Genomic DNA, 26,149 nt, shown 5'->3' on the forward strand with positions numbered 1-26,149 from the left:
GATACAGTTTTTCCCCATAACCCCTTCCAATTTATAAGACCTGGAGCAGAAGTGACAGTAAGTATCTTCTCAAGTTGTGGTATATGAAAACCATAATTTTCTTGAAACTTAGAATCATCCATATCATTGGCTTATCTCCATATCACTCTGCAAAGACACTGAGTCTAGCTGTCTGCCTAGGCCCCCGGTTCTTCAAAGAAGCCCAGGCCTGTATTATGGGTCAGGCCATCCTCCCCTCCCCCACCCCACTGCCAGATCTGCTTTTCTGATGCTGAGATTAGAGGACAATGGCTTTGATCCCTTTTAACACTCAAAGAATAATGCTCCTCTGTCACAACACTGTCCCAAGTATTCTCATTACAATGGCTGGTTTCATGGACAATTACCTGTCTGAGGCCTGTTTTCTCTCCCACTCATCTCTAACCTAGTGCTCCATCAATGCAGATTAGGGACTATTCCTCTAGCCATGATCTGGAATAGAATTCTTTCTCTAGCTCCCCTACATCTATGTTACTTGTCAGGACATTTCAAATCAAACCTTTCTTTGGGGTTTGCATGTGGATGTGTGTGAGTGATTGGGGTTGATGTGAGGGAAAACAAATAGTTTTGGCAAATTATCATTATCACTAGTAAAACCTACAAAGGATGCAACAGGAGGGAAAAATGTAGATATTATGTAACTGTGTACCTTTTTAATCTCAGAATTTTAAATATTTAACACCATTATCACGTAGTTACATCAGTAGTTCTAGAAATTAGACACCCACCCTGAAAGACTTTCCTAAAAAGACCCCACTGAAATGGAACAGACCAATAGAAAAAGTGTTGTCTAGTGTCCCAACTTTAAAGAACTATGAAATGACAAAAAGAAAAAAAAAAGCATTTTCAAAATTAAAATATTTTCCTTTCAAACCAAAAGCTTGCTTCATCTATTGATTCATCAAATATTAATTGATACACACCTGAGAGGTCAGCTTTGTATATTGGTTGAGAGCCCCAGCTCTGGCTGCAGACAGAATTCCATCTTTGCCATTTATTAATTCACTGTCCTTGGGCAAGTTACTTAGCTTTGTGTGCCTTAGTTCCCTCATCTGTAAAATGGATATGAATATTAGAATTATCTCATAGGACTGTCATTAGAATTATGTATAGTGCTTAAGAATATTTGACACCACATCAGTATAATTATTCTTAACCTTCATTTTCTTTCAGCCATGAGGTCAATGTGAAATATTTTTGGAGGGCACTGAAAAATCCTTAAAGTGAAACTATTTTATTAAATTAAATCCTAAACGTGAGGGCATCCTATATCTCTCTAAACAGGGGCACAGGAAGATGGATAACCAAGGTACAGTCAGAACTCCAACACGGATAGGGGACAACCCCCTCCTCCTCTGAGTTCTCCCGGGTGCCTTACAGATGCTAAAGCCTTGCAAATAGATGGGCTCCTCAAATTTAAGTTCGTGGTCACCTTTAAAGTGCTCCAGGGAACTACAGGTCTGGGGCCCCGCCAGCTCTAAGCTCTCATCCGGCGATCTCCAAGGCGCCCCCTCTCTCCGGTTATCCCGCCCTCCTCCGCCCCGCCTTCCCTCACTCGGGTCTCCTGCCCCAGTGCTGCTGGCCCGCAGCGCCCCGCGAGCCCCAGGGGGGCCCCTCGCGCGCCAGCACCGCGGCGGGCCGGGCCGCGTCACTGCGCATGCTCCTCGCCGCGCGGGTGGGGTGCCCGGGGCCGGGAGGCGGGCGCTGGGCGTGGGTCGCGCTCGGCTGGAAGGCCTCCGCCTGTCGCGGGCCACGCAGCGGCGGGAGAGCGCGCTCCGGGGCGGCGGCGTCCTGGAGACCCCGGAGAGATGGAAGCGGCGGCGCCGGCGGCGGCCGAGGCGGCGGGGCGCGAGGAGCTCGGTGGGTGCTGCGTGCCGGCAGAGGCGCGGGGCCGCGTGCCAGCGGGATGCGCCCGGGCTCCGGGCCGCCGCTCGGCCTCGGCCGGGGAGGCGGGTGCTGGCGCCGGGCCGCCGCCCCTCCCCACGCGCGGGGCCCGGCCGCATCCGGGTCCGAGTGGCGGGTCGCCGGACCCGGACAGTCGCGGGGGGCTTTCCCGCGGCCACTGGCTGTTTCTCGTCGAGGCTCTTGGGGTTGTGGGTCTGGCACGGGTTTGAACTAAAAACTCAGCGGAGCAAACCTCCCCGGAACGTGGGGGGAGCAGAGGCTCGGGAGGTGACTGACCTCGGGACCGCACCCGAGCAGGAACCCGCTGACCAGAGAGCTGGGCTGGCGACAAGCGGGGCCTACAAAGGGCATCGGATGGGCGCGCGCGCGCGGGTGTGTGTGTGTGTGTGTGTGTGTGTGTGTGTGTATGTGTGTGTGTTGGGGGTTGGGGTGCGTTGTGTATACACCTCAAAGGCAAGAGAAAGCCTGCGCTGTGACTCTCGCCGTTTTCTCCAGTGATGCTTGAAGGCTTTCAAACGCCGCAGCCCCGTTCGGAGCCCCGGGTGAATCCTTCATTCACCCTGTGCCACCCCCGGAGTGGCGAGCGCGACGTGCTGACCAGACCGCACCGGAGATACCTGTAGCTAGCTCACATGCCCAAGTTTGTTTTCCTGCGGTCCTCTGGTCTTACCTGGTCTTATCTTCCTGGTGACTGGGAATGCAAAACATTGTTTATGGTTTCCTGATGTCAAGAGGAAAACAAAGCAAGGATCAGGATAGTAATGTCATTGTTCCGCCCAGTTATATGCGTTGTATTTAGGAATATTTTTAATTCGACGCTGAATGATAAAATGATTTTTTTTTTTTTAAAGTTGAGCTTTAAAGCAACACTTCATTATAGTCACTAATAGGTTGGCGTTCCTGTAATAATGGGCAGGGCACTTTGCAGGTAATTTCTTTCAAGTCATAATAATGGTAGAAATAAACCTAGCATTTTATTGATTGTTTACTGTGTGTCAAGCAGCGGGCTAAGTGCTTTACATATGCATTGTTTCCTTTAATCTTTAACACAATTGGTGAGGTAGATGCTATTATTATCCCCATTACAGTAATTTTAAGCAAATTAATGGCAGAACCCATGATCTGTTTATCTGTTTTAAATTTATCTGTTTTATCTGTTTTAAATTTATCTGTTTATCTGTTTTAAATTCACTAACAACACATCTTAGGACGTGGAGAAACGTGCATTCTTATGCGTTGCTGGTTAAAGCAGTGTAATGTATTTATCCTTAAAAATGCACATATCCTTTGACCCAGCAGCTTTACTTCTAGAAATATTTCCCAAGGAAATAAGCCATGTAACAAGTACTTACATCGAGAAATGTTCACTACTTTATTTGTAGTTGAGAAAATCTGGTAACTTTCTAAATGTCCAATTAAAGGAAAATGTTTAGGTAAATTGTGATATAGCCTTATAGTCGTGTACTGAATACCCATTAAAAGTAGTATGGGAAGATGTTTACCATACACATGTTTATTAACCAAGAAAAGGTTCCAAATTATTTTTTAAAAGTTACGTCTGCTCATTCAGCACATACTCAACAAGCTTCTCCTCTATGCCCGACACTGTGTTAGGCACTTGGGATACATCTGAACAACACAGATCAAGATTGCTGTTCTTCTAGGGCTTGTATTCTAGTAAGAGGAAGCAGACAGGAAACAGTAAAGATAATAATCAACTAGCTATATATTATGTTGAGTGAAAAGTGCTGTGGAAAAAAGGGCAGAGTACAAGAAATCAGAAGTCAGGGTCGGGGCTGGACAGTTAAAGTATCTTATAAAATGGTCAGGATGGATCATATTGAAGAGGTGAGGTTTGTGTAAAGACCTGGAGGGGATGAGGGAACTAGTCAAGTGGGTATCTGGGCAAAGACATTGCAGGTAGAAAAAACAGGTAGAATAAAGACAAATAGCAAGCAAGGAGGCTAAGGTGGCTGAAACACAGTGATGGAGATGGTGACGCGGCTAGGTTACGTAGGGTCTTGGCGGTTATGTGAAGACTTTGGCTTTTATGCTGAGAGAATGGGGAGCCAGTGCAGGGTTTCAGCAGGGTTTCAGCAGAGAAGGGACATGATCTGACTTAAGGATTACACTGGCTGCTATGTGAAGAACAGACTGTAAGGGGCAGAAGTAGAAGCAGATGGGTATTTCTGAAAGGCAAGAAAGAGATGTACATGTTCCTCACAGAAGTATGGTTGTAGCAGTGGGAGTGGAGAGAGATGGTTAGACTCTGGTTGTACTTGCAAGTAGAACCAGCATGATTTCCTAACAGACTGGATAGGGGTTTAGTGAAACAGGAAACGAAGATGATTCCAAGGACCCGAATATCCAGAAGAATGAAATTACATTGCCATTAAATAGGATGTTACGGTGGTTTTATAGAATGTCTACAGTTTTTTTGATGTTTGTCTCTTTAAGAGGAAGAACTTAATTTTCTTTCTTTGGAGTGTGGCCTGGATTTAGTAACTTGCTTCTAATGGATAGATGATGGTAAAGTGTTAATGTGTGACTTCAAAGCCAGATCCTAAAAGACATTGTGCCTTGTTCCCTCTTTTTTGGATCACTCCCACTTGGGGGGAAGCCAGCTGCCATGTTGGGAGGATACTCAAACAGATGTTGAGTAGGCAATTAGATTTATTTCTAGAGTTAGCGAGAGGTCTGGTCTAGAGATATAAATTTGGCAGTCATCAGCATGTAGATAGTATTTAAAGCCGTGAGACTGAATGAGAAACATATAGGAGTAATGTATTTGTGTATACTCTAAAATGTTACCAGTGGTTATTTCTGGGTGGTGAGGTAATTTTAATTTCAAAAATGTTGCTTATTTATATATATTCTGATTTTCTACAATGACCAAATATTATTTAATTTTAAAAAGATTTTTAAAAATTGATATCTATGTAAAATGCACTGGTAGAGATGTTAAGATACAGGTTTCCTTAAGCTGTACAAATAGCCTTTTGTATAGCTTAAGAACTACACTTTATTCCATAGGCAGTGGGGACCTCTGGAAGGATTCTTGCAGTGCGTGTTTTTACCACTTCAGAAATGAATAAGATAGTTACTGTTTCCATCTTACATATATAGTAGTTTGTAGATTTAGATAGCTACATTATGTTGTGTTAAAAAAAGAAATTATTTCTACTTTTAGTTTGTCCATTGTCAAAATGTAAGTGATTTGCTTTATTTTGCTATTATAAAAGTAATACGTTTATTACTTTCTTCTTTTTTTTTTTGCATTTTCCAGAGAAAGACAGTAAAAGATACTCATGATCCCATTGCACATCTCTATCCTTGTTAACTTATTCCCATTTTTTAAAAAATTTATTTATTTATTTTAGAGAGAGAAAGAAAGAGTTAGCAGGGGGAGGGGCAGAGGGAGAGGGAGAGACTCTCAAGTCAACTGGACGCTGAGTGTGGAGACTGACACAGGCTCACTCTCATGACCCTGAGATCATGACCCGAGCTAAAATCAAGAATTGGGTGCTTAACTGACTGAGCCACCCAGGCGCCCCTTATTCCCATTTTTGATCTATTTCCTTGCTTCCGTTTTAAATTAACTTTTTAAAACATTGGATTTGTATTGTGATTATCCAGCTTTTTCACACTCAGCATGATATACTTTTCCCTGTTTTACTAAGACTTCAAAACTGTAATTCAGTGTCAGTGTAATACTTTATAAAGTGGAGGTCCTGTAGTTAATTTAGCAATTTCCTGATTGTTGCGCATTTAGGTTGTTTCCAAATTTTCAACGCAAATGTTTCAATCAACATCTTTGTGCAGAAATCCTTTTTTCTATATACTGGCTTGTCAGAAGTGGAATTACTAGGAGAAACATTTTTAAAATTTCAAGACATATTGCTAAATTAATGTGATTTACTTTAATTCTAACTACAATTAGAAATTTAGGTTGATTTTAGGTTAGGAGATTGAGGTTGAGACAATTGTCTGGGCAGTGTAAGAGATCATACAAGTACTGCCTAATTTAAGAATGTTCCAGTTTTATGCACCATTCATGTATATGTATGGCATATCATGTATGGTATATAATATTGAATGAAGCTTGTGTCTCTTCTTCATATATAATTTTTCCATTTATAAATAGAAATAACTGTGTTCAGGTAGTTTGATATCCATTGCTTAGTAGTATTTTATCTTATAAGGCGTTGTTAATTCTTACCTATGGTAATCACAAACACTTTTTAGAATTGCCAGTTTAGTACTTGGCCAAAAATTACAGCAAGACTTTGACAAATAATAGACTTTGTATATAATGTAAATTGTATTTTCTTTTTTTTTTTTTTTTTTTTTAAGATTTTATTTATTCGGCAGAGAGAGAGACAGCCAGTGAGAGAGGGAACACAAGCAGGGGGAGTGGGAGAGGAAGAAGCAGGCTCATAGCAGAGGAGCCTGATGTGGGGCTGGATCCCGTAACGCCGGGATCACGCCCTGAGCCGAAGGCAGACGCTGAACCGCTGTGCCACCCAGGCGCCCCGTAAATTGTATTTTCTAACTTCTAATTATGTTGCACAAGTGTTCTGATTTTATTCCTTCTTAACTTTGTTAAAGCTTTTACCATGTTAGGTTTTTAAGTGTTTGTGGCTTCCTCTAGTCTCTATTTCCTTCTGGCTGGCATAACGTATTTTGCCTGCTTGGTATTATAGCACAGTTTGTAGCTCATAAATGCTCACAATTATTGATTATTGGTAGTAAGTTAACTAATTTCTTGCCAAAGATTTACATTTAAAATCCTATGCAGCATAATTTGCTTCTAATATATCATCGTGGGGGCTCCTGGGTAATGCAGTTGGTTAAACACCTGACTCTTGGTTTCAGCTCAGGTCATGATCTCAGGGTCATGAGATTGAGCCCTGCTGAGCACAGAGTCTGCCTAAGATTCTCTTTCCCTCTTCCCCTTCTCCCCACACCCCGTGCACGTGTGTGCACTGTCTCTCAAGTAAGAATAAATAAATAAATCTTTTAAAAAAATTATCTCTCGAGGCGCTGGGTGGCTCAGTAGGTTAAGTGTCCGCCTTCGGCTCTGGTCATGATCTCAGGGTCCTGGGGTTGTGCGGTGTCAGGCGCCCTGCTTAGCAGGGAGTCTACTTCTCCGTTTCTCTTTGCCCCTCCTCACTGCTTGTGTGCTCTCTCTGCTCTCTCTCTCTCTCTCAAATAAAAAAAAAAAATCTTAAAAATCTATCATTGTGTAGGAAGGGGAAGAAAACTAGTATTTATTGATGACTTACTGCCAAGGACTAGGCCTGGCTTCCTCAATGTTATCTCATTTCATTACCATAAAACCCCTGTGAGGTAGAAGTTACTACTCTCATTTTACACATGAGCAGGTAGGCCCTGGTTAAAATACAAATCAGATCATATCACTCCTCTGCACAAAACTCTCTATTGCTGTGTTGTCTAATGCAATCGTCTTTAGCCCTATGTGCATTTGAAATGCAGTTTGTCTGAATTAAAATCTGCTGTAAATGTAATACACACTGGATATCTAAGACTTAGTATGAAAATAGAATGTAAAATATTTGGTTAGTAATTTTTTATGTTGATTGCATTTTGAAATGATAATATTTTGGGGGTTCCTGGGTGGCTCAGTCACTAAGTGTCTGCTTTGGCTCAGGGCGTGATCCCAGAGTCTTGGGATCGAGCCCCACATCAGGCTCCTCCACTGGGAGTCTGCTTCTTCCTCTCCCACTCGCCCTGCTTGTGTTCCCTTTCTCTGTCAAATAAATAAATAAAATCTTTGAAATGATAATATTTTGGATCTATTGAGTTGCATAAGGTATGTTATTAAATTAATTTTACCTATTGCTTTTCCCTCTTTTTAAAAATGTGAATATTAGAAAAAGTTAAATTAGTGGCTCACGTTACCTTTCTGTCGTACAACACTGCTGTAGGGCTTTCCTGTCACTCAGGGTGGTCTGCAAAGCGGAGTAGCATCTGTTCTCTGTTACCTCTGATCTCCTCTCCTCTCCTCTTTGTTCCCTCCCCTCTGGTTACTCTGGCCTCCTCCTCCTTGAACACACCAGGCTCTCTGCATCCTCAGAGCCTTTGCCTTTTTTGTTCCCACTTCCCGATTGCTGTTCCCCCAGATATCTGCAGTATTTACCACCCCCTCCTCCTTCGGGCGTGTTTTAAAATCCTTCTTTCTGCATGAGGCCTAATTTGTCTGTCCTAACTAAAACTACAGGCTTTCCCTCCTTATTTTCCTTCTGAGTATTTAACACTAGGAATGCTCCCTATGTTACTTACTTATTGTCTCTTCCCTTTACTAGAATTTGAGCTCCATGAGGGCAGGAATTTCTGTCAGTTGTAGGGATTGCTTTATTCCCAGCATTTTATAGTGCCTGACACATATTGAGTGTTAACATTTGTGAAACTGAATGGAAAAGGATGGCAAGCTCTTGCATGACTACATTCCGTCAGAAGGCACAGACCTTTGGAATGGGGGGGGGGGTGCTCCTGGCAGTAGATGTTAGGAGAGGCCATGACAGTCCATTTGTAGAGGCTCTTGACAAGTCTGTGGTGGACTCATGCCTCTACACGGCCTCTGGCGTGTGCTCTGCGGGCAGTGCTCACGTGCACAAAGCTGTCTTCGTTACTCGCCACTGCTCTCTTGTCTAGCAAGTCAAAAGGCAAGCCATCAGAATTTATTGTGCCAAGAAGGGCAACTCTTGTGTCTTACTCAGCTCAGGCTTTTAGAACAAAATACCCTCAGTTGGGTGACTTAAGCCACAGACATTTCTTTCTCGTGGTTCTGAAGGTGGGGGAAGTCCGAGAACAAATGCCAGCTGATTCAGTTCCTGGTGAGAGCCTTCTTCCTGGTTTACCAATTGGCCGTCTTCTTGCTGTGTCCTCACATGGTAAGAAGTGTCCTCTTCTTAGAAGGACAATAATCCCATCATACGGCTCTGCCCTTAGGACTTTATCTAACCCCCATTACATGCCAAAGGCCCTATCTCCCAACACTATCCCATTGGGGGATAGGGTTTTAATGCATGAATTTTAGGGAGACACAAACATTCAGTCCAAAACCTCCTACTAACTACTTCCATATACACATCTTTCTGGTTTTCTACAATGGAATGGTTCCAGGAGAGACGATGGAACACAATTCTTCCCGCCTCTACCTGTCCAACAAGGAGTGAACATTCAGAGGAGTGAGCAGTGGAAAGAGTAGTAGGAGATGAGATCAGAGAGGTTACGGTGACATGACAGTGTGAAATAACCCAGGGGAGGACGTGGTGAGTGGTGCTGCCTTCCTTGAACCTGAGCCAGAAACTGTTCACCAGAAAGGGATTGTGGTTCTTGACAAGACTGATTTGAAAACTTCAATCTTTTACTTACAATTTTAGATGTCTGTTGTACCAGACTCAGTGGAGGCTTTGATCATTCCTTTTCAGTTACTTTTGTCAACTTTTTACTTGAATTTAAAATGTTAGTGGATCTCTGTTATTCTTTCTTCAGCTCTATTCTTCTCCATACAATCTCTGAGTGACTTCATCCTGCCTTTTGATCCCAGTTATTTATTACCTGCATTCTGATGTAATTCTCAAGTCTTTCTATTTAGCCCCAAATTTTCTCCTTACTTCTAGACCCTGCTTCTAACTGCTCATTCAGGATATAATTTCAGGTAGCATGATTTAAAAATTAAAACTTGTATTTTCTCCCTAACATGCTGCTTTCTCTTTTATGCATTTATTTCTTCATTTGTTGAGCACCTACTATGTTACAAATATTAAGGACACACTAGCAGACAAGTCAGACATCATTGCTGTCACTTCATGGAGAATGCAGACGAATAGAATGGGCCATTACAATACAGTATATTACAGGAGGATTGTAGGGTGCTGTGGGAACACCTGGGGGAGAGACTTAAGCCAGACTTGGGGCTAAGGAAGCTACTGGGAAGAAGTGGCGTCTAAACTGAGACCTGAAAGATGAGCAAGGAATAGTTAGACAAAGTAGTCAAAGCTGGAAGGGAAGAACAGGGAATGGGAGAATAGAGTATGATTCAGGAGGGAACAGCATATGTGAAGGCCAGAAGCAAGAGAAAAAAGGCCACTAAGGGAAGAGAAGTCATTCCCTATGGCAGAATTAAAGTCACCAGACTAGCTCTGATTCCCAGAACTAGTACTGGTAGGATTGGGATTCAACCCAGGCTTTTACATTTGTGATCAGGGGCTCTGGACCACACGCCACTGTCTCCCTGTGTTTCCTTTCTCAGGGATCTCAGCATCCGTTCAGTTTGCTCCGCGACAGTCCCCTAGGAAGCATCCTCTACTCCGTTATCTTCCACATCTAGTTGGTTAATGAGTCTTATTGTTTCTTTCCTCTAAATAATCATTCCTTTCTCTTCAACCAAACTTACTTAACTCAAGCCCTTACCAATCTCTAGCCTGCGCTGTGTTCTGATTGGTCTCTCCGATTTTAATGCTGCCGTTTTTCCAGTTGATCCTTGACACTACTGCCAAGGTGATGCTACCCACATGCAGGTCTGATCATTTCAACCTGAATTCTTTCTCCGGCTTTCACAGCTATAAGATCAAGTCCAGAGTCCTTAGCACGGTCCAGAAAATCTTTTCAAGCTTTCCAGCTAACCTTCTGCCATATACATATGCATTAAATAACTCTAAAGATAATCACAGCGGTACATACTCTCCAATCTGGAATGTCCCACTCATTCTCATGGCTTATGCCAATGCTAAAACCTTTCCTAAAGAATTCAAGAGTTAAATATAAGAAAACAATAATTACTGCATTTTCCTACACTGTATGCCAAACTTTGGAACAAAAATACAGTTTCTTATTTTGTATTTAAGTATTACCTGGAGCTTCTAAAAGTTATAAGTGACTGGTCAACTCTATTTTTCAATAAACCTCATCCTCAGAAATCTAGGCTTCAGTGGGCTCTTACGATTTAAAGATGCAACTTTTTAAGTATATGAGTATATCACTTTCCCAGATATTTGTAGTTAGGTGTCTTTTAATGTATTCTTTAGATTCAATAACTATTTTGTATCATTCAAGCTAATATAATCAGCCCTAAAACCTGATTTCTTCACCTACTCTTAGTTTACTTCATTTAACAGATACATATTTCTTAGTATGTAATGTTACTGAAATAATATAGGCCAGACTGCAGAGAAAGTCTTAGAGAGTTATTTCTTTAAATGTAGTTTTTAAAAATACATTTATGCATATACTTAGAACTTAGCTGCTAATGTGTCACAACGCTTTAATGGTAGATTTGAGGGGTGCCTAGGTGGCTCAGTCTGTTAAGTGTCTGCCTTTGGCTCAGGTCATGATCCCAGGGTCCTAGGATTGAGTCCCACATTGGGCTCCCTGCTCAGCAGGGAGTCTGCTTCTTCCTCTCCCTCTGCCTCTCTCCCCAGCTTGCACTCTCTCTCTCAAATAGGTAAATAAAATCTTTAAAAAAAAAATGGTCAATTCAAACAGTTTATAAATATGTACTTCTTAAATTCCTAACATTAAGAGTTATTTTTATTTCAAATAGTTTCAACTTTAAAAAACTGACTCTTTAATTTCATTGTTATAGTTCAAGAAGCTTCCTGGAATTATTAAATTTTTATGAAGGTTTTAAAGGTGAGGGGTGAGACAAATGGACTTAGACCAAAGAAATATATGTGAAAAGTTATTTTTCATGTAAGTCATATTTAATGTTTCCTAAACCACATAAAATTGAGAAATAATGAATTTAAGAAGTAGGGAAGAATTTAAACCATAAGACATTACACTGTTAAAATTAAGACAGTTGCTACTCAGTGTAAATTGTGAAGACTGACTGAGAGCCCAGCTAACTTTTGGTTGGGAATTTCAGTGTACCTTGTAATTCTATTTTAAAAACTTGATTCTTTGAATTATAGAAGTAGTAGAACTAGTACTTATAGATTATTTTAACACTTCTAGATATTCAGGTTTAACTAAAAAATATTTAAAATGAATTATCTGGTGATGCCATTAAAAGTAAACTTATCCTTCAGACTTCATATTTTTTTAAGTTGTGAGAAAACTTTTTTTCTGACTTCCCGTTCCTGCTGTGATCTCTTGGGAGGTATGCTTCAAATAATAGGTGGTTCAATTTTTTGAAATATTGGTAGTGATAACTATCTTTATGGAGAACTTAAATAGTGTGCTTAGTAATGCACAAAACATCCTGTACATCCTCTGGCAGAAAGAAATTAGAGAGTTCAAATAATTTGACAATTTGAGTAGCTGAATGAATAAAAAATGCAAATGAACTCAAGAGTCAGCAAGGGCAATGGAATAAGTTTTGGAATGAAAATATTAACACATTTCTGTTTAAAGAGATGCAACGAAGAGTGATGATTGTTACCGATTAAATTCATATTGAAGTCCTAACCTTTGGTCCCTAAGTGAGCTTATTTGACAATAGAATCATTGTAGATATAATTAGTTAAGATAAGGCCACACTGGAGTGGCATGGGCCACTAATCCACTATGACTTGTGTCCTTATAATAAGGGGAAATTAAGACATAGACACACATACGGGGAGAATGCCCTGTGAACTTGAAGACAGCCATCTGTAAGCCAAGGAGGAAAGCCTGGAACTGATCCTTCTCTCCGAGGTCTCAGAAGGAACCAGCCATGCCACCATCTTCATTTTGGACTTCTAGCCTCCAGAACTGCTTGATAATAAATTTCTGTTGTTTAAGCCACCCACTTTGTAGTACCTTGTTATGGCAGGCCTAGCAAACTAATATAGTGGTTTTACAAGGTAAAGTATCAATTTTCTTTGTATAGAGTAGAACAGAAAAGGTTGTAGAATCTGTTTAAACAAAAGATGAACATGATCTGTAATATTAATAGATGCTAGAATAAATGTGGTATAGTAGATATCCCAGTATTAGCTCTCTAGTACTGAGAAACACTTAATTTTCACTGTGCACAGGTTGAGGCTGAGCCACTCTTGATACTGAAGCAAAAGAAACTAGGAAATCCTGCAAAATAGTCTGTGGAGAATGTTCTGCAGATCAAAAGGTTAGAAAACCTACCCAAAGGCAAAGTTAGGGGACTTGAATCATAGAAAATCCTCATTAATTTAGACTCTAGGCATTTGGAACTTTTGATAATTCATTGAATTTTACTTTACACATATTAGTAACATTATTAGAGGAAGATGATATTTTTAAAGAGATTTATTTATTTGCTTTAGAGAGAGAGTGTGGGAGTAAGTGGGGGAGGGGCAGAGGGAAAGGAAGAGAGAATCTTAAGTAGACTTGCCACTGAGTGTAGAGCCTGATGTGGGGCTCCATCCCAGGAGCCCGAGATCATGACTTGAGTCAAAATCAAGAGTCGGCCAAAATCAAGAGTTGGGTGCTTAACCAACTGAGCCACCCAGGTGCCCCTAGAGGAAGAATATTTAGATGACATAAGAATAGACTATTTCCAAGCATTTTTTCCAGTGTCTTGCTTTTTAAATTGTAGTATGAACACTTATCATGAGATCTGGCCTCTTAACAGGTATTCAGTGTACAATACAGTATCGTCGTCCCTAGGCACAATGTTGTATGTCAGATCTCTAGAACTTACTCATCTTGCATCACTGAAATTTCATACATATTGATTAGCAACTCTCTGTTCTCCCCTCCCCACTGGCAACCACCACACTAATCTTTGCTTCTATGAGTTTGACTATTTTAGATTCCTCATATAGGTGGAATTGTGGTATTTGAACTTACATGATTAGCCGATTTCATTTAGCATAATGTCTTCAAGGTTCACCCATGTTGTTGCATATTGCAGAATTTCTTTTTAAAGGCTAAATAATATTCCACTGTATGTATACATCCTCTTTTATTTATCTGTCAGTGCACATTGTTTCTACATGCTGGCTATTGTGATTAGCACTAAACTGAGCATGGGAGCACTAGCATCTCTTCAGGTTCCTGATTTCAGTGCTGTTGGATAAATACTCAGAAGTGGAACTGTGGGGTCATATGGTAATTCTGCTTTTAATTTTTTGAGGAATCTCTCTACTGTTTTCCTTCACAGCTGCAATATTTTGCTTTCCCACTAACTGTGTACAAGGGTTCCAATTTTGCCACATCCTCACCAATACTTGTGGCCTGTTGTTTTTTAATAATGGCCACCCTAACATGTATGAAGTGATATTTTATTGTGGTTTTAATTTGCATTTCTCTGATGCTTAGTGACATTGAACAACTTTTCTTAAACCCGTTGACCATTTGTATATCTTCTTTGGAGAAATATCTGTTCAAATCTTTAACCAATTTTTTAATTGGATCTCTAGGGTTTTTTGCTCTTGAGTTGTAGGAGTTTCTTATGTATTTTGGAAATTAACCCTTTATCAAATATATAGTTTGCAAATATTCTCTCCCATTCTGTAGGTTGGCTTTTCACTATGTTGATTGTTTTGTTGTGCAGAAGCTTTTTAGTTTGACGTAGTCCCACTTGCCTATTTTGCTTTTGTTGCCTGTGCTTTTGGTGTCATATCCATGAAATCATTGCCAAAACTAATGTCTGAAGGTTTTTCAAGTATTTAAGTCTTTCCTACATTACGGTAGATTTTTGTGTATGGTATAAGATAAAGATCCACTTTCATTCTTGTGCATGTGGATTTTCAGTTTTTCTGGGACCATTTGTTAAAGAGACTTTTTCCCAACTGTGTATTCCTGGCACCCTTGTCAAAGATCAGTTGACCATATGTGCATAGATTGATTTCTGGGCTCTGTATTCTGTTTCATTGGTCTATATGTCTATCTTTATGCCAGTATCATACTGTTTTAATTACAAAAGACCCCAAATACCTAAAACAAACTTGAAAAAGAAGAACAAAGCTGATCATACTTCCTGATTTCAAAATGCATTACAAAAATATATATTATGAAGCTAAAACATCTTCCAGTATCTTAAAGCATAACTTTACTTTTATGAAAAACTGTTATCATGAGTTCTAGTTATCATTGGGTTAATGGAGGTGACCTAAATCCTAATCTTTTTATGTGTCCTCCGCCCAAAGCCTGTTAATTGAAAAAGGAGCACAAGTAAACCATTCATGAAGTTGTTCTTTTAGCATTAGTAGGAGACCAAGATACTACAAACCTCACATTATCTATAAGTAGAAAAATAAACAGCAAATTTCAGAGTTCCTTTTGCTCCTGCAAGAACTCTCTAAAGAGGCATCTTTAGAATCTCTGGAAAAGAGGAGAGGGGATTAGGAGGTGTAGAAGTACAGTAGCCTTGGCAAAACATTGCTTCTGGAGGAGAAGGAAATAAAAGGTGTAGTTGAGATGTCCCTCTGATACCTGGAGGTGAAGAGAAAGAAGGAAGTAAGGGGTGAGGGGTAGGGTGTGGGTAGAGAATTGAATATCCTGCAGAAATGAAAGAGAACCAGAGACATACCAATTACTCCCTGTAACCCCAGTAAGTCAGCATCATCCCTTACAGAAACTGAACTTTCCTATGCCAACAGAAGGCACTACTCTCAAATTAGAATCCCTGTCCATGAACTGCCTAGCAGTAGGAAAAATCATAAATAAATAATAAAGTACAAGGTGTTCAAGGGAGAACATATTGAAATGAAAATTTAATAGACTCATTTAATTTCAAAGGAGAATTTAAATGAGGTAAAGGAAGACATCAAAAGGGTCAAAGAGAAAGTGGTTGAAATGGAAGACAGGCAAAGGAGATCTGACATATAATTGGAATCTCTAAAGAAGAAAAACAAAATATTTGAACTAAACAAATATTCAGAGCTATAATCCAAGAAAAATTTCCAGAAATGAGAGAAAACCTAAATCTACATATCAACCAGGCCCACTGTGTCCCTGGGAAAATTGACTCAGAATGCTTAAACCCAAGACATATCATAGTAAAACCATTAGATCTTAAAGAAAAATTCCTCAGGATCTCAAGCAAAAAGGACACAGTATGTTATGGCTGAGAAAATTAGTTTGGCATCAGACTTCTCAAGAGTAGCTTATATATCAAGGCAAGAGTGGAACAGCATTTTCAAGAAACTCAAGGATAGAGGGTGTGAGTCAAAGGTGTTCTGTCTAGCTGTCCTTCATATCGAGGCTATGGAAAAACAGTTTAAAGCATGTGAGAACTTAGGGAGGTTCTGTGCCCATAAGCCCATCCTCAAGAATCTACTAGAGCAGTAGTTCTCAAAGTGTGGTTCCCCGACCAGCAACGTCAGAATCACCTGAGAACTCAGAAATGCATATTCTCAGGCCCAGCACAGGCCTGTTGAATCAGAGGCTTCGGGGCGAGGTACATCAGTTTGTATTTCATCAAGTCCTACAGGTCATTGTGATGCATAGTCCACAAGAGAATGAACTTCTTCCAGCCAAGGGATGACTGAGAACACTTTGGCAGAGGACTGATAGCAAGTATTTAATATACTGATTGTAGATATAAGTCGAAGACCTGGGTGGAGACATGATTGGAATAACAGTGTGTAAAGCATCATGTATATTGCCAGAATAAAGCACAACTAAAAAATCTGAGAGAGTAGAAGAAAGGCATTTCTTGGGGGTGGGGAACAGTGTGGTTTTCTGGGAAATAAATAAATAAATGGCAAAAGTAGAATAAGACCATTAATTAGTATATACTAGTAGGTGGAATTCAGAGGATACCATTTTTTAAAAGATTTATTTTTTTTATTTTAGAGATGGGGGAGGGGCCAAGGGAAAGAGGGAATCTCAAAACAGACTCCCTGCTGAGCATGGATCCCAACGCGGGGCTCGATCTCATGACATTGAGATCATGACCTGAGCTGAAATCAAGAGTTGAACGCTTAACCAACTGAGCCACCGAGGTGCCCCCAGAGGATATCTGACAAAACTGACAAACAAGATAGTAAAAGATTAAGGAAGAAAAAAAGGAGGATTAAGGGCATCATAAAAGATACAATGGCAAGGGTCACCAGTAGAATAACTCAACTAAATCCAATAAATGAGCCTGTGCTGAAAACAATTTCTGAGAGAACTTTGTTGGTACAATTGATGATATTAGAATACAGAACATAGATTAACATATTGCATCAACATTAAACTGAGTTTGTTGACTGTGATATGAATATTCAAGAACTTCTTGTTCTTAGAGAGTATATGCCGACTATAGGGTAAAGTGGTATGATACATGTAACCTACTCTCAGATAGTACAGAAAGTGATACACATTTGAGAGAGAAAAGGCAAACATGGCAAAATGTTCAAAATTGCTAAGTCTGTAAAGGATACATAGGAATTTTTTTGTACTCTTCTTACAAATTTAATATAAATTTATAATTATTCCAAAATAAAAAGTTTTAAGAAATTATATGTCAATCAGTCATTCCTAACTATTTAGGTTACCCCAGTTGTCTGGTTCGTAGGTTTATTGTATGTATTTGAACGGAACAATCTTTCACTTCTTTAAGATATCCTGTACTTCAAACCTTGCTAATGCATGTCGGTCATCTCAATAAATTTGACTTTAGTGAATTTTACTAGAACGAGGCAGACAGTAATGACTAATGTCATTGTCAATCTTGCTAAAAACTGTTAGATATAAGAATACATTTTGGGGGGGGGTGCCTAGATGGCTTGTTGATTAAGCATCTGACACTTGATTTCAGCTCCTGTCATAATCTCAGGGTCATGAGATCGAGCCCTGTGTTGGGCTCCATGTTGGGCGTGGAGCCTGCTTAAGATTCTCTCTCTCCCTCTCCCTCTGCCCCTCCCCTCACCCCTGCTATAATTTTCTTAAAGTATTTAAAAATATGATTACTATTTATGTATACAGTATGATTGAAGCTAAAAGAGGTAAAAAATTCATTTGATTATTCACATTTTAAAAAAGATTTTATTGATTTATTTGACAGAGAGAGAGCGAGAGCACAAGCAGGGGGAGTGGCAGGCAGAGGGAGAGGGAGAATTAGGCGCCCTGCTGAGCAAGGAGCCCGATGTGGGCTCAATCCTAGAACCCTGGAATCATGACCCCAGCCAAAGGCAGACGCTTAACCGACTGAGCCAACCAGGTGCCCCAATTATTCACATTTTTTATCTCATAACTCTGTGATCATATGCCAAAACCTCATGTAGACAAAACAAAAAGTTTTCCATTGAATACTTAAGCTTTGCACTTTGCACTGCTTTGTCCAAACAAAATAACCAGCAAGTAAGTCTAGTTGGTTTTTAAATACACTAGAACTCAGAGTATTAATGTGAATTACCTTAGAGTGGAGATAGTAAAGGTAAGTACAAGTGGTATGTTCTTCTTTTAAAAAATTCATTTATACCAGCTTTAACTCAGCGTTAAAAATCATAGTGAAGTACTTTTTCTTTTTGAAGATATGGATGTAATGAGGCCCTTAATAAATGAGCAGAATTTTGATGGGACATCAGATGAAGAGCATGAGCAAGAGCTGCTTCCTGCTCAGAAGCATTACCAGCTCGATGATCAAGAGGGCATTTCGTAAGTGTTACGGGTTATATGTCTCCTTTTCATTTAGTTATATTTTGTAATCTTCTGTAGGTAAAGCACTTTTCTAGATACTTCAGAAGACACACAGATGAGTAAGACATTGTCCCTACCCTCAAGGTATTTATAGTCCATCTGGGAAAGAAAAAATGCATCTAAAATAGAGAGCAGCGTGTGGGAATTGCTGCAGTGATGGTCCCGTGCTGGGGATCTGGCAAGAAGGGAGATCTGATTGAAAAGAATAGAAATTTTAAGAGCTGTGGCTTCTGAAATGGTTAGGAGGTAGACAGTGGGAGGTAGTAAACACTTCTTGATGCTGAGTGAATGGTATGAAACAAAGTCATGGTGGTGGGAAGGTAATGGACCCTTGTAGAACCGTTTTTGTTATTTTGTCATCATTAATAGATTTGAATACATTCTTACTCTAATAGTAACTTAACAGTTAAGCAAAGTTACATTTTAGTTGATCAGAAAAGAATAGTATAAACTAAAAAACTTAGGCAAGCATGTTTCATAAGTTTAAAATTTGGGCTATTCTTCCTAGTTTAATTTATTTTTCCTTGGTCAGGAGACTGCCTTCAAATGCCTCTTGGAAACTTAGGTGAAATTCCTTAAGGAGTACATGATGTCTAAACATTAATTAGTATTTATCTTACCTGTTGATACATGTAGTTATAGAACTTGTGTGCTTTTTCTTTTAATTAACTTCCTGTTAGGTTGATAATCATAGATCAAATGTGTTTAGTACCATGATTACATAGACAGGGTCAATAAATTGCTCTGTCTTAACAGCCGTATATAATCTTCAACATTCTTCTGAATGTCATAGCAGCCAGGGATTTTATGAGAAAATTACCTTTTCTGTATTTCTTTAGTATGTACAAAAATACTTTCACTTAATATCTCATTTAATCTCCGTAATAATCCTCTATATTCTCCTTTTAAGGCAAAAGTAGCACATGAACCAATATGACCTCTGGCCTATTCCAACTTCGGTTGAGTGGAAATGTTATCTGATTCCTTGCCTAGATTAATTTTCAGTTCCCTTCTAATGCTAAAACCATGATCATGTGATTTTTATTAGCTTTTTTCCTAAAATCTTGCAACTTTTACTTTTCAGATTTGTGCAAACTCTTATGCATCTTCTTAAAGGAAATATTGGAACTGGCCTTTTAGGACTTCCACTGGCAATAAAAAATGCAGGCATAGTGGTAAGTCTTATCTTTGTGAACTCTAGCTAAATTACAGTTACAGTCTTAATTATAGCAAAAATTACAAGCTAACATCTGGCCTAGTCACATATAACCTGACCAGGTGACAATGAGATTGTACTGATAAGATTGTGTGAACAATGATAGTAACATTTAACAAAAATGAGAATTAATTACTCTTTTCATTTCTGTTTAATTACTTAACTTTCTTTTTAATTACTTCACTTTCAAATACTTTGCAGAAAGTTATTTGACAGAAAGATCCTAAAATAGTATTCAATTTTTCCAAGTATGGTTATATCTGATTATTCTTCTGGATTTTCAGGGATGTAAGCAATGTACTCATATCAACAAATATATTTATAGAGTAGATTATTTGTATTGGTGAAATTTTATGGTTTTTTAGATTCAGAATAAAATATGTGGTTTTCAGATTTAAAAAGTAGTAGTGAAGAAAAGGACTAACAATATCGTTTGAAAACAAATGTGCAAAATGTTGTTAGAACCAGTTACTGTCATTACAGAGAATCTCGGTAAGGGAGAATTCACTTATGAAGTAATGAAATTATATTTAACCTTTTTTATTTTTTTACTTTTTGAAAAGATTCTATTTATTTGAGAGAGAGAGCGAGAGAGAGCACGAGTGGAGGGAGAGGCAGAGGAGAGGGAAAAGCAGACTCCGCTGAGCAGGGAGCTGAATGTGGGGCTTAATCCCAGGACCCTGAGGTCATGACCTGAGCCAAAGATAGATGTTTAACTGACTGAGCTACCCAGGCACCCCTATTTAACCTTTTATTAGAGGTTTAAAACCTTATCAGTTTTCTAAGAACAGTTTTAACTACCCTCTTTCTCTGCATTTGACTTGCCCACCCTAATTTAGAGAAACGTAAACATTTCTGATTATAGTAATAAATTTTGACAATATTTTGTCTGGGTCTGAATAATCCAGGCATTACTTTAATTTTAGCAAACAAATACTTGAAAGTTTTTATGTACCACTTTTTCGAATCATCTTTTTCTAGGCATACTTCCACATACATAGCAAGTGCTCAACAATCACAGTCTCAGATTAGTATAGTGCTTTTTAGTCATTCAGATAATGATTCATAGTTGCATTTAATTATCATGGTGGGACACTGATAGTCATAGACTTGCCATCCGATGTTAAATGTGATGTATTCTGTCCTGTCTTATTGCACGGCTATACTCTATGTTCATAGGTTTGGCTTAGCAAGCCGATGAGATGGAGTCCCGTGTGCTTAAGTATTGCTGAAATTCTTTCAGTATCAAGTTTATGAATCTTTCTGTGTGCAAATGACTAATCATTTTGTCCATTTGTCCAGTTTGATTCACACAAATGAGTAGTCCATTGTCTCATTGCTTATAAGACAACTTAATTTTTGTTGAACTTAAATATTTAATCCTATACGTTTTTCCCTCCACAGCTTGGACCAATCAGCCTTGTGTTTATAGGAATTATTTCTGTTCACTGTATGCACATTTTGGTACGGTGCAGTCACTTTCTGTGTCAGAGGTAAATGAGGATTTGTTAAGTGTATTCGGTTTATTTTAAAGTTACGTATTTATTTAAAGCATCAGATAGTCTTAACTGTGTTTTGCAACTAACAATTTTATTTCCTCTAATTTGTTATATAGGCAAGTCTAAAATAATGAATATGGAAAAAGATAATATTTCCTGTGATTGAAATCTGGTCAGAATATATTTACTTCTTTTAAAATATAGCCCTATTAGTGAAAGATGGTTTCTTTCCATGTAAATTTAAAAAATCAGGAAAGAAAGAAATGGGGGGAAATGGAGGCCACAGCACGACTTTTAGTTATAGAGTAACAGTCTTCAGTTTGTTAGGAATTCATTTTAGGGGATGATGCCTTTGGTGTTTTTTGCTAATAGGTGGGTTGTCAGTAAAATAGTAAATAGTAAAGTAGTATTCTTTTTCCATGTGTATCAGAAATGTTTCTACTGCACAGTGGACTATTTAAAAAAGAAATATTGCCTATTCTAGTAAACTAATATTCTAATCTTAACTGCATTTGTTATTGTTGTTAAATGTTCTTAAAACTTTGGGCAAGTCATTTATGATCTTTAAATACCAATGATACTTGAAAAAAAAGTGGGAAAGAGAACAAGGGGAAATAATGCCTATCTCATGTGGCTGAGTATTAGGTAAGATAGTTTATGTGTAAATATGCTGTAAAGCCCTGTGCAGATGTAAAAAATAATGCCCTTCTAAGAATAAATAATTTAGGCATGAAAAATATAGTTGATGTTTTTCAGAATTGAAATATTTACATATTTAAATCAGTGAAGCACAAACATTATATCATATCACTTCTACAAATATGTAAACTTTAACAGTAGGTAAAAACTAATATGTTGGAAAAAGAACAGATTTAAAATTGCATGAGACGTATCTTAAGAGTATGCAGATCTTGAAATTTCAGGAACTCCTCTGTCAGTGTGTAGCCTTGCGTTTATTAATTCCTATTTATTTGATGTTCTTTTTAAGGGTTGGATTTATGGACCAGCTTCACAATTTTCCTTTTTCATATGCATGTATGTCCTTGAATTACAGGTTTAAAAAGTCAACATTAGGTTATAGTGACACTGTGAGTTTTGCTATGGAAGTAAGTCCTTGGAGCTGTCTTCAGAAGCAAGCAGCGTGGGGACGGTAAGCACTTGCTGTGTTATTAATATTTGATTACAGAAATCACATTTCTTTTTAAGTATTTTAATTTGACAAGATACATGAGTAGAAGTATGATAAAGCTGGGGGAATAAACATAATCTTTAGAGTTACACAGACTTGGATTCAAATCTCAACTCTACCATTTTTCAGTTTTATGACCTGAGTCAAAAGATTAAGCATTTTGTTTTAATTTTCTCACCATCAGATGAGTTTATGGTGATACTTACTTCACAGGATTACTATAGTAGTTGAAATAAAATGATATTTATAAAGCATCTGGGTAACCTATGATGTTATTATGTTAATATTTAAGGAAAGGAGAAAAAGCAAGAAAAATGTTGCAATCTCATTACTTTAGACAAAATTGTGGTGTTTAGCTACATGCTCATAGAATATATGGAGTGCGTATTTTAATACAATCTTAATTTTGTTAACTTATTGTTTAAATGTAACTTTATCATTGGTAGCCATGACTGATCAAAGCCAGATGAATACAGGACTGGAAAAATAAGCATAGGTAATCAACAAAATGCTCACTCTGGTACAAGTGATATGTGCAGTGGAAATTAAAAGAAGAAAAAAAAACAGTGCTAGTAGAGTTTATGGTTAAATATGGCTTTCCTGGGGATTTGTAAGAAGTTAGATTTGTTTATGAGCTGCTCAGAGTTCCTGATATGCCAAGTAGGAGAAGGAAGAGAGCAGCCTACTGCCCTGGGATTTGCCCCAGAACCCTATGTTCTTCCTCCATCTACCCCAGAGTAGAGGCAGCTTCGTTGATTTTTTTCTATCAAGAAGAATGACTTTTGGGTAGATGTGGCTGGAATGATTATTGGTAGGGTACTAAAATTCAAGGTGGATGAAAAGATCTTCAGGGAATACTTAAACGTAATTCTTCAGAGAGAAGAGACTGAATTCATTGCAGGGTACCAAGATTATTTACAGGTGAGATCCCTGAAGAGCTATGAGAGCTATAGTTATGACGAGAATGGAGATAGGCAAGGGCCCTTCCAATTTCAGATGAGAGAAGGAGGGTGTGTAGATTTGTAGACCAGGTTGTTGGACAGCTGACGTCGATGGTCAAATAAAAACTATAAAAACTAAAAACTATAATGAATTAGTAGGTGCATGCTGTTGTAATCACTCACTGTTTTCCAAACAAAATAGAGAAATATGGGCTGCATATTAATAACATGTAGGCAGATCTATAACCTGATTAACTACCATACCCAAACTACGCTAATTTGGTGACATCACCTTTCCACTTCTGTACACTGTTTTATGTAGCTAGAATTTTCTTAAGTATCTTATTAGACGATAAGAACAGAGCTAAACTACTGGAGGGGTCTTTGGTCTTATAATTTAGGGCTATGTCCCCAGTCCTCTCCCATTTCATGTTATTAGTGATTTGAATAGTGGAGGGCATGCTCACTCATCATATTTGCAAATGACATGAAGCCAGGAGGGCTGGAAAATACACTGGGTTAATCAGAAAAAGATCTCGAGATGTAGGAGAGATGGGCTTAATCTAAAAGAGGACATGTTTTCATGATATTGTTTTATAAGCAGATACTCAGAATTTCAGAAGTAAGTGATAGGGAAATTTTGGGCTTTTAACTTAATGGAACATCTTTTTGCTCAATAATAATTCTAGTGACATGCTGATCATAAATGTGTGCTGTTTGTAGAAAATACACATTTTGTTTATTTCTTATTTTAAGGAAGTGAAAAGAATATAAGCTATAATTAAATGTTTTAAAATAGTTTAAAAAGAAAAATATATTGATATATTAGCACCTCTTATCAGTACTTACTTGTGGGTATCTCTTTTCAGGAGTGTGGTTGACTTTTTTCTGGTGATAACACAGCTGGGATTCTGTAGTGTTTATATTGTCTTCTTAGCTGAAAATGTAAAACAAGTAAGTATTTTTTCTGCAGTTATTGAGATCAGTTTCTTCCACTTCCATAGTTATGGGATCGTTATCTCCTCTGAACGAGCCATGGTTGAACATGGAAATGTGTTCCTTTCCTAAAACATGTTCCTTTGTAAATTTTCCTTTAGTCTTCTTTTTTGTAAGTTGGATTTTCTGCTACTATTGTTGGTTTTACTTTTCTTGCCATATAAATCAGTAATGTTTGTTCTGTCAGATCTGAACTGGACATAATTTAACTGTCTCTTAGGTACTTGAAATTTAGGTCTCAAAAGCAGAAACACAGATGTTTGGGGAGCATATTTTTAAACTGATTTTTCATAAATAAATGTATAAGGCTTTAGCCAGCAACCTAAAAAGTGAAGTAAAAAGTGGTTATTACTAAAATCCAGTAATTATTGCTATTGTCTAAAAAGATACTGTGTCCAAAAATGTGCAGTGTTCTGTAATTCTCTCCATACTTTAAGGATTTGCTTTAACAGGAAGTGGTTTGCAGTCTTGGTAGAGACTGACTGTCAATTTGAACAAACATGCAAAGCACTGAAATAAAAAAGCTCTCCTATCAAAGCAACGCTGAAACATTTCTTTATGCGCTCTGGCTTGTAACTAGTACATTACGCCCTGTTCTTCTTTAATCATTATTTTAATCAATAACATTTATTAACTATCCACATGTGCATTGTGCAATAATAGACATTTTGCATAGTAATATATAGTACTTGTAGGTATTTTAATGCAAAATGATGTGAATATGTTTTCTAAAGAATCTATATGTAGATCTATAAGTATATATTTGGCTCACTTTTTCAAGTATAAAAGTATGCTTTATTTTATATTTAGACCAGGAATGGCAAACTTTTTCTGGAAAGGGCCAGATAATAAATATTTTCAGTTTTGCAGGCCCTATGGTCTTCTTCCCAACTTAGCCATAGATAATAATATATTAACAAATATATATGGTAATAATATTCCAATAAAATTATATTTGCATAATTAGGTGGTAGGCTGAATTTGGTGTATGGGCCATAATTTGCTAAGGCCCCTAGCTTAGAATTTTTAATGTTGGAAATGCTCATTGAGTCAACCCTTCTTTATAAATAAGAGAGTTGATGCTTTCATTAGCATTACTCAGTATAGATATATGCTTTTGATTTACAAGTATTTAATCCACAAATTGCATATTCTTTGGACTATTAACTCAGTCAAGGGGCTATCTGTTATTAAGAACTGATAAGACACACCATTTTACCAGTCATTTATGTAGAAGACAGTGGAAATGATTCCTTTTTAGGATTATACAACTTGGTAGTAATGTATCTTTTCTAATATCTCCTAAGAGAGCTACCAAAAAGTTTGATTTGAGTTTATGGATAATGCTAATAATGCCTTATAATCTTACGTTAGTAAAGCATGACATTTTTCATTTAGTCTTTTCAACTGCTCTGTAATGTACAACGCTCATTTTTTGAATGTGTAAATTGACTCTCACAAAGCATGAGCAGTGTGCCCTAAGTCATGTGAATTAAGCTGAGACCTAGGTCCGTGACCCAGCTGCCACCCAGTATATAAATTAATTGCTTATCACTGGACAGGATCTTGTCTAATTTTAGCTGTGTGTGTGCGTATGACATAATAGATGTCTATAAGCTTAGGGTGGATGACTTTTTCCTGCAAAATATTATCAGTTGCTTCCAAAGTTGATTGGAAGAATGTAACTTATTTGCACATATTCTAAGAAGACCAGGGAGAAAAAGTCACTTTCTGGGAGGTAAAGAGAGTGCCTGCTGTAGATAGAAGGATGAAAGTCTTTTTGAGGTATAAAACGCCAACATGGAAA

The 26,149-nt window shown here is 38.2% G+C and overlaps 1 protein-coding gene across 1 annotated transcript in view; it reads left to right on the forward strand.

Moving 5' to 3' along the window:
• The first annotated feature begins 1,726 nt into the window (after window positions 1–1,726).
• The window catches only part of SLC36A4 (solute carrier family 36 member 4), a 59,574-nt gene continuing 35,151 nt past the window's right edge, over window positions 1,727–26,149 (forward strand). Inside the window, exons 1-6 of the mRNA XM_045790758.2 lie at window positions 1,727–1,899; window positions 18,336–18,459; window positions 19,586–19,676; window positions 21,122–21,210; window positions 22,271–22,366; window positions 24,216–24,300. Coding sequence (XP_045646714.1) covers window positions 1,848–1,899; window positions 18,336–18,459; window positions 19,586–19,676; window positions 21,122–21,210; window positions 22,271–22,366; window positions 24,216–24,300 — 537 coding nt within the window. The 5' untranslated portion in view covers window positions 1,727–1,847. The remainder of the gene's footprint in view (window positions 1,900–18,335; window positions 18,460–19,585; window positions 19,677–21,121; window positions 21,211–22,270; window positions 22,367–24,215; window positions 24,301–26,149) is intronic.

This window comes from Ursus americanus, chromosome 16 (assembly GCF_024610735.1).
Source record: "Ursus americanus isolate L20-20 chromosome 16, mUrsAme1.1.p, whole genome shotgun sequence".
Lineage (NCBI taxonomy): Eukaryota > Metazoa > Chordata > Mammalia > Carnivora > Ursidae > Ursus > Ursus americanus.